The following is a 9559-nucleotide window of genomic DNA, read 5'->3' as shown; positions in this document are numbered from 1 at the left end:
AAGGCAATTGGTTTCCATACCATTTTCTTTAGATTCTTTGCATTTGGGATGTATTTTCCATTTTTTTGTTTGTGAAATGTATACTTGCTCTAAATGTTTAATAGTGTGGGAGGAAAAGGTGTCAAATTGAAGCAAACAATGGTTTGAAAATAGCATGGAATTAAAAATTCTGGAAAAATATATGTTTTGTATAAAAATACAATGGGCTAAAGGAGGCAATAAAATACACGGGTGATAATTATTGCTCAAAGCTTAAGCAAGCAACAAACTTACTGAGCTTTCATTTGGAATTCCAATTTTAAGATAGTAGAAAAGGGAATTCCCTGAACCTTCCTTACATTATTATTTTATTTGCATGAACCAGAATTTTATAAATCTGGAATCCAGTACTTACAATATGCACTATGATGTGGTCAGAAATGGCTGCAGAGTTGTTAATTGAAACCAAAATAAGAAAAAATGATTTTGAGCACAGCATTATTATTTTTTCTACTTTTTGTTAGCAAAACATGGCATATTTGCTTAGACTTTTCATAGTTCTGCTATTTTAATTCCAAGATCTGAATAAATTATTTTAAAAAATCTCAGATAGTTTTTCAGAATCATTCCTATAATTTCAATAAAATAGTTGTTCTATTAACATCCATTGTCTATTATATCCCAATTCTCAGAAGAGTCCAGTTATACTAAATTCATCATCACTCAATTCCAAAACAGTTATTTGTATAAAAATGTCTTTCCATCACTGAACTGTGTGATGTATCAAAGTTGTGTTTCTTCTCTGCTGTCTTGTCCAATGACATTGCAGAAACTGTTTTTCTGGCTGGATGTACTTTTGGGAACATATGACAGTGGATCTGGGCGGATCAAGTATCTAAACACAACAAAGAAAGACCATTCTCATTCATCAAGTATAACAAGAAAAAAAATCCAGATGAACAGAATATTCTACTCTAAATTCTAGAAATATACATTAAACATGCTAGAATAATTTTTACTCTGGACTAACTAAAATACTTCTGTAACTGATGATTACAAACAACATGTTTAATAGATAGATAGATAGATAGATAGATAGATAGATAGATAGATAGATAAGATAAGATAATCAAACAATTCACATTAAATGGGAATTTCTCCAAACCTAAAGATCCTATTAAACAATGCCTTGCCCATCATGAAGTGTTTTTGTTGTGTTGTTTTTGAGCTAGGCAACAGTACATTAGTCCATTGGCTCTAATCCAGATTCTACTTTGCCTACTTTCCAAAGGCAGTTAAAATATAGAATAAACATTGATTCCATTCTTAAGCTGGATATGTGAATAAAAAAATAACCAGGAATTTTTTTAAAAAGTACTCAATGGCAGTGGGTGTGATTGCCACAATCACCAGGATCATCCAAACAAATAGAAATGGGAAAAAAGTGAAGAGTTTTATTCTTTGGAAAATTTAATGTCAACGTTAAAAGGGAGGGGGGAGGGGGGAGATTTGTGTTTTTTAAAAAAATCTTACATGAAATTACAAATCAGAAGTCTGGCAAATACTATGTACTTACACAACATCATTCAGTTCAAGTCGGGTGTCTGGAGAAGGATTGATTAAAATGTATGAAAGGGTGTTTTGGTGATCATTCATTTCATCTACAAGGGAGAAGAGAGAATATAAAAGGTGTTTTGAATAAATGATCATAACATTACTCAGATGAAAAGGTCACGTTTCAACCAAACTTGGTCAAATCATAAGCAATGTTATATTTTTGCATTAAAAAAAAAAGCAAGGAAAGACAGAAAAGCAAAAAAAAAAGACATAGCTGTGTGACTTTGGCCTGGTTACTCTCCTTCAGCCCTAGGGCAGTCTCCAAGAGTCCAGATGGACTTGAAGGCATGTACACACTGTAGGTGAAAATTAATAGGAAGGTCATGCATGCATATTGAAAGACATATGTTCTAATATGTTCTACAAGAGATGAATATATAAATGTATGAAAAATTGTCAATTTGTACATTTGATTTTACCTGAAATACTTAGTTACCCATAATAGAAGGTGACTTTCACCCATGATTGCTTAATTTTCTTAGGAACTTTTGATGAGAAAATATTAACCATTCTAGTCTTGATCCAATGAGCTTTCCTAACATTCATCTATCTCCCCTATATGTACATTGATGTGGGTGTATATCACAGTATCCTACCATATCCTGCTGTTGAGAGTCCCAGATGTTTCATTCTGTTTTTCACCAGTTCAGCTAATTCTTGTCTTTCTGACCTTCTATAAAGATTCATTCTCTGCTGACTTATTTTCTCTGCTGTTTTTGCTGAATGCTTTGGTACTTTTCTGCTCAGCCGCCGAGCCCACTGCATGCTTTTTCGTCTTAACAAAGGATGATCTGACTGATCACTTGATGTTGAGTTACGGTGGTTGCTGCGGTAGTTACATTGTTCTTTACTATCCTTGGTGTCCTCCCACTCTTCCACGCTGATAGAAATTTGAGACTTCAAAGAGAAAACCATAATAGAAATTAAATTCTTTGGGGAACTCTTTTCCACCAAATAAATAATCTTGCCTTAAGTTTCTTATGTTATTTCTCATTCTTCATTTTCTTGATTCCAATCTTACTAGCCTAGCTCAGTGGTTCTCAACTTTTTCTTCACCATGGACCTGCCTTTAAAAACCTTTTGTGGCCATGGACCATGGTCATGGACTCCCGAGATTATCTCAAAATTTAAATTATAACATTTATTCAAGTTTTCAAGGACCCCCGGTGATGACACTGTGGGCCCTCAAGGGTCCTTGGGGACCATGGGTTGAAAACCACTGGCCCAGCCAATATCCACTACTATGATATCACAATATGAATTATGCAAAGGAAATCATGTGTTTATGCATTTGATACTTGCTTAATCAATATTACACAATTATATATAAAAAGCCAAGTATGTTTACATGTACATTTATATAAATTCATAACTTATTCTTATTTTTGTACATGCTAATGCTGTGCCTAAATTATGTCCATACACACACACACACACACACACACACACACACGGAGCCAAACACTGAAGATTCATGAGTTTCTCTTCATGAATTTTTCCATTCTACTATCATGGCCACTCCATCCCTCCACTCCTTAATATGAAATACAGTATATGTAAATCTATGTATTCAAGGAAGTTAAATCATACCCCTGCTTTTAACAAGGTCAGTATCTATGTGCAGAAGCAGTGTAGTAGCTCAAAAAACCCACACATATCTACCTATCTGCTTAGTTATGTTGAACACATAATCCTGAGAACTCTTAAATATGCAATACAGTAAAGGTCGCTATAACTATGACCTATACTGTAAACTATTGATGAAATGAAACTATTTAGAAGAAATTCCTGGCAGGGATTAGAAGCATACAGTCTTTTTCTATATGACAGTTTAAACATTTTATTGCAAGATCCAAACTGGGTTGGTCACCAAAACCACAGGTTTACTCTTCTGACCTTTTGGACTTGTTCTGGAGCCCATCTTCAAGGAACTGTAGAACCCTGAAGATATAGGTCCAGCATGAGTCCAAAAGCATGAAGAGCAAACCTCTGGTTTTGGTGACTGACCCAGATTGGATTTTGCAACATTATCCTGGAACACGTATATTTGCCTTCATTTGTTAAAGTTTTTTTTTTAGGCCAACACAAAGGACATAGTAACACATCACAGATACTTACTTGTGAAGCAATTTCTCGAGACTGACAAAAAATGGAAGTCAGAAGGAGGAAAGAAAACAAAACACCATTCAAACAAAAGTTTCCAAACAAAGAAAACACATAAACAATTTCATGATATTATGATTGTACAAGGAAATATAGTGTTATATCCTTGCATAGTATGACATTTGCATGACACAACTTCAAGTTTGAATACAGGATAAACCACCTGATTAACCAAATTTCTTAATTGTCTTTCCACTTTTTTCTACCAGCCATGATATGATTCTAAATCAGTGTTTCTCAACCTTGGCCATTTTAATAAATGTGGACTTCAACTCCCAGAATTCTATAGGCAGCCATGGTAATTGGGGAATTTGGGGAATTGAAATCCAACTATCTTAAAGTAGCCAAGTTTGAGAAACAGTGCTCCAAATGGAAAAATATATATATACATATGATATGGAAAGTTGTAAAAGATCAAATTCCTATTGAAATTTATTTTAAACATGACCAAGAATGTAATAAAGTTAGTGGGCTTTTTACTAATAAATGCTTATAGCAATTTTAATATCAAAAAAATTGTGCATTTTTTTACATTAAATCTTAACAAAGAGAGAAGTAAATTCATTAAAACAGTGAAGCCTTCATATTATAGACTAAGACTCTTGCCTCAGTAAATAATATTTGAATGGACAATTAAAAATACAGTTACTTCAAAATTTCCTTAAGCACTTGAGAAAACATATCCTTGAATTAACTTCTATGACAGTTGAACTGAATTCTAATATAAGAATAATTATTCCTGTATTTAATATATAAATGAGATTATTCTGTTTCCACATTTCACTGTTACAATCCATTCCAGTCATGCAATTTATGCATTTGCAAGTAATTTAAAATGGTAACTCAGGCAAATAATGCCAATTTCACACATAAAATAACAGATTCAAATTAAATACTATGCTACATAGTTGAGATAATAAAATTATTCCCAGCTAGAATGTTTTAGATTGTAGGTGAAGGTCCATATGATTATATGCTCTTCATAATATAATAAAATATATTACATGGAGACTGGGAGACTGCAAATTCTAGTCTTGCCTTATCACAAAGCAAGATGGATGATCTTGCCAGTCATTCTTTCTCAGCCCTAGGAGGAAGCAATGACAATGCAGTAGGATTATGTACTTGAGAGTACATAATTCTGCTTTAATTCATGAAAACTTGTCTCACTCTAAGCAATTTAATATTCGTTTAATACTAAATACCAGCTCAAGCAAGCCTAGGGAAAATTACCAAACTGTGCAGATAAGTTGGGCTACTTGACCAAAATATTTTCTATATCATAGTTATAAAGCCATTACAGTTTGCATAATCATGGCATACTCCACTTCTTTATATGCTGAAGTGAAATACAACAGTTATGTCTTCCAAACAAACTTACATAACTATGGATCCCCCCACCCTCCTTGCTGTCCTGACTTTTCATTTCAATTTATATTTCTTACAATATCACTGTTGCTATATCTCAAGGTAGATGTCTATAAAAACAAGAACTTTATATTTACTATGACTAAATTAAATAAGCATATTTTTATTTTATTTTTATGGTGGCATAATCCAATAACAACATCAAATCAGCTGATTTCTCTATACAGTCTCTTAATCATCCCTTTCTCCTCCCCAATGATTAGTAGTTATTTAATCATTGAAACACTGGTATTTATTCCACTAAATATTGCTTCTAAAGATTTGAGAAATAGCACAAGTTTTGGAAGAGAACTTTGAGAGTTTCAAAAATTTGAAGGCTCTTGGTATATTTTTTTCTCATTTGAAAACAAGATTTTAACATTCCATGTGAAGATATTTTGCATCTCATCCAGGAAACTTCTTCAGCTGAAGAACTCTCTGGATGAGAAGCAAAACATCTTCAAAGAAAAACAAGGAAGTCCAGTTGACTCTTGAAAAAGCACCTTTGGGACAACCATGACCTGGAGGACTGAGAATCTCCATAGACATTTCATGGAAGTATGCTCTGGATGTATTGTATTGGCCTCTTCAGATGTGCTCTTAGAATTTTCATGGAAAGTGTTTTACTTGCACATGTCAATTTGTAAGAATAACTATGCATATGAGGACAAAGGGGAATAAATCCAGCTTTGACCTCTTTCACTATATACTCAAATATTCTTGCAGAAACTGTAAATAAATTCATATGTGCATGGTTTTTCAGTAACTGAATATGAGCCAAATGATTCCCAATAGAGATTCAGGATATATAGCTTTCTTCTAGCAGAATTTATCAGAAAAGAAGAAAAGCCAGAGCAGAGAATCATGTAAACATATTGTTCTGGAAACAGAGCACTTGGACCTAAACCAATTTATATCTTGCACCTTGGCAAAACAATTTGTGAACTATTAATGTAGAATATGTACATGATCCCAAAACACATAATGGATACATGTCAGAGGCTAAAATCAATTCTGTGTGAAGCATATTCATGGCATGTCAACAAGTATTTTAAGACATATGATGCCCCTTCATATTTTATGTGTACCGTGAAATAGAAGCATTCTATAATGGATAAATACAATCACATAACAAAATATCAGTCAATATGGGGGAAAAATAAGCAAAATATTGCTAAATAAGATTAGACCCCCACATATCATTACAAATATTTCATGGGTCACATTCTTTACAAAAGTCTGCATGAAAATGAAAATGTCCAAACCTCAGATGTCACTAATTTCTGTGATTCGGTCCTGTAGATTCCTATAGGAATATCTCCAGTCGAAGAACAAAGTTTCTGATAAAGTCTGGCATATGTTCTGATCCACAAATCATCTTCTGTGATTTTCATCTAAGCAATAAGAACAGAAACAGAACAGCGCACATTACTGATTTATTTATTCAAACAGAATCACCCAAAATATTACAATAAGCAACAAATCTTACAAAGCAAAGCATTATTTATTGTACTCTACAGTCCTTCAGTCCTTCCTGAGTATAATATATGATATCAATCCAGGAACAGATTCCAGAAATGTGCAGTTTTTGCAAGTATCATATATCACAAGGCAAACAAAGTACAGCAGGAAAAGTGCAGCTTGTGACTGAAAAAAACCATCGCAAATCTTGTCCTTTGTTTTGTTATAGGTACTATTTAAATTTAAATGAAATCCTTCAGAAAAAAAGTGGTTTGATATGACTGCTTTGAAAGTGGCTTCCGTCTGTCTCTGCAAATACAGTTCTTTTTCTTTGCTTACATCTCTACTTTCCATGTATGTCCAGCTTTGCATCCCCTCACCTTCTTTCCCTCTCAACACCTTAGAAAGAACTTGTCTTTACAATAACAAATATGTAAATGCTTTGCAAGTAGTCCTTTTGAACACATTATCTGTCAATAAAGGAATGGCAACCATTCATTCATAGAGACAGTACCCAACTACCCCCTGCAGAGGAAAAAGAGCAAAATGGGATGCAGAATTTAAAACAGTTTGAAAGTGTTAACTCACAGAACAGAGAAATCCAGATCCTGGTGTAGTATCTAGTCCCAGCAGAAGTCTAGTGATAGAGATCATATAATCCTTAACGAATGACTAAAGATTTAAAATAATATAAAAAATATTTGAAACATACATCATTAATATTCACAGAAAGAAAGTGTACATACAACATTGCCATTTTTGTGTGTGTGGGATGTTCATTTGATACGGAGAAACCTGGCTTTATGACTGATACAATGCCTGTCTTTTGAAAGGTACACATGTGCTATACCCATAAAATGACTTCTTTCTCCAACTTTGGCAAAAAAAAAAATAATAACTTCTTTTCCAGGTTTCTAGTGGATGATGAGTACACTGTACTAAATAGTACAGTTCATCTTTTAATTCATACAGTATGGTCTAAACTGGCCATCGTACACTGACAACATAAAGATCTCAGTTAACTGAAACCTTGGAGAGTTCCTAGCCTTGTGCATGGACAAAAATGAACTACTTAAATAACAGAAAGTTACCCTAAATACCCCTTTGCATTTCATTGCAGAGACTCTAGGTAGGAACAAGAGAAAGGGTGCCCAAAGCAAAACAAGGAGAAAATAAAACCTAAAATGGCTTTTATACATTTAAAAGACGTTGACTCATTATTCAATTATGTTTATATAATTGAAAAACAAGCCTGCAAGAAAAAGTAGGTAGTTTCTGGTATAATAATACTAGATGGAAGAAAACACATTTAAAAAAAAAAGAACAAGGGATTGGAGACCTGATTGGCTTACAAGAATGTTGCAAAATGTTGTTTCAAAGCCTGATAGATTTTCCCTGTTGGAATGGTGGAACTATTTTTAAGTCAGGGAAATAATACATAGTCAAATGGTAAATACCTTGGGCCTAATCCAATCCTACTATATCCTAGACCTGTCTTTTTCTTGTACTTTTTTAAAAATGGTGAAAAAAGCCCTATGTGTTAATGCAGTTTGATAAGAGGCCCAGACTCATGAATGTAATGTTTGTGTGGAGTAAGCTGTCTTTCTGTGCAGTAAAACTTGTACGCTAGTTTTCAAATCTATAGGGTTTTTTTAAACTGATAAGCTCCTGTTTTTCAAAATGTTTCCATTTAAACAAATAATCAGCTTTGGAAAATATAAGAATACAATTTAGTTTCTCAGAGAAGAAACTCAGGTCAGGAAAAAAAAATCAGCATCATTTTTATTGCTAATGGCACCAAACATCTGAAGTCTAGATGTGCTATGATGGGGTTGTTTGAAATCTCATAGCTCCCTAAGCACAACTCAGAAGCAGCATATTCATTAACTCTGTGGTAAGTACTGTGATGAAAAATGAATATCTTGAAACTGTCTGTGTTGCATGCCCAGCTTTTGTTCTCCTGACCCTAATTTTTGAAAAATAGTCTCCTGTTTAGTTCACATGCTGGAACGAGATAGCTGTTTGGTTGCAGTTTTATTAGTATAGATATATTGGACTATATTAAAGCAATCCTAGAAGTTAAAAATGATACATATATATGTATGATTTCTCCATGGGTGCACTAGTATGTTTACACAGCACATTCAAATATTTAAACAAATATGCAACATGACTGAGCATTAGGAATTATTCATTATTACTGGAAAATCCCAAGAGTTATACTTCTAATATAGAAAACTGAAGTGTAGCATTTATAAGCTTGGAGACAGTCATGCAATAAGAGTGGTTTTCAGGTATTGGACTAAGAGTGGAGAGATCCCATTCCAGGCTACCCAGAGGAAATAAAATTCTCTCTGCATCTTTGGACAAGGCTCTCTCTTACTCCAATAGGAGAAAAATAAGGAGGAAGGAACACTGCACATTGTCTTGAGCTCCTGATGAAAGCAGGGATAAATAGAGTTCCCTCTTTCTGGCTTAACATGGCTGATAGAGGTATTCTTTAGAACACAGGAACCCAAGTGATCCTTCAGAAAATCAAAATGATTTGGTGGTTTTTTTAAAAAAAAGAATACATTTTATCCTTCACAGTACCTGATACAGCAAGGTATCCAGCATGCTGATACTGAAAACTCTGCCAGCAGCAAAGGGCAATCGAAACATGAATGCCAGGTTAGAACCTTTCTCTCGTTCTTTCTGTTTCACATCAGAGTGAAATGTGTGGAGGGAATTGGGGGGGAGGAGAGGGGAGAAGGTGTTTGGAGAGGAGGAACAAAAAGAGACAAAAAGACATTGGCAACATTTAAATAAATTGCACTTGGGGGGTGTCGATGGGAAACATCACTGCCACAGCAAACATCTCCTTAGTCCTTACTGTGAATGCATTAATTCACTACTCAAGGCAGTAATGGTGTATCTCAAGAACATTTCTTTG

At 34.0% G+C, this 9559-nt stretch overlaps 1 protein-coding gene across 4 annotated transcripts in view; it reads right to left on the bottom strand.

The window, feature by feature from the left end:
• Positions 1 to 493: 493 nt before the first annotated feature.
• The window catches only part of KCNT2 (potassium sodium-activated channel subfamily T member 2), a 267504-nt gene continuing 258438 nt past the window's right edge, over positions 494 to 9559 (bottom strand). For 2 of the 4 annotated variants that reach the window (XM_083358889.1, XM_083358892.1), the window contains 7 exons: positions 9220 to 9321; positions 7216 to 7299; positions 6432 to 6560; positions 3715 to 3735; positions 2193 to 2493; positions 1556 to 1640; positions 494 to 874 (listed from right to left, as the gene is read on the bottom strand). In XM_083358889.1, coding sequence (XP_083215015.1) covers positions 763 to 874; positions 1556 to 1640; positions 2193 to 2493; positions 3715 to 3735; positions 6432 to 6560; positions 7216 to 7299; positions 9220 to 9321 — 834 coding nt within the window. In that variant the 3' untranslated portion in view covers positions 494 to 762. The remainder of the gene's footprint in view (positions 875 to 1555; positions 1641 to 2192; positions 2494 to 3714; positions 3736 to 6431; positions 6561 to 7215; positions 7300 to 9219; positions 9322 to 9559) is intronic. The other 2 variants (XM_083358890.1, XM_083358891.1) reach the window with 1 other exon arrangement.

This window comes from Vipera ursinii (genome assembly GCF_947247035.1).
Source record: "Vipera ursinii genome assembly, chromosome: 3".
NCBI classification, from domain to species: Eukaryota; Metazoa; Chordata; class Lepidosauria; order Squamata; family Viperidae; genus Vipera; species Vipera ursinii.
Note: the sequence above shows the minus strand (reverse complement) of the source record. Positions and strands in the feature narration are given on the sequence as shown.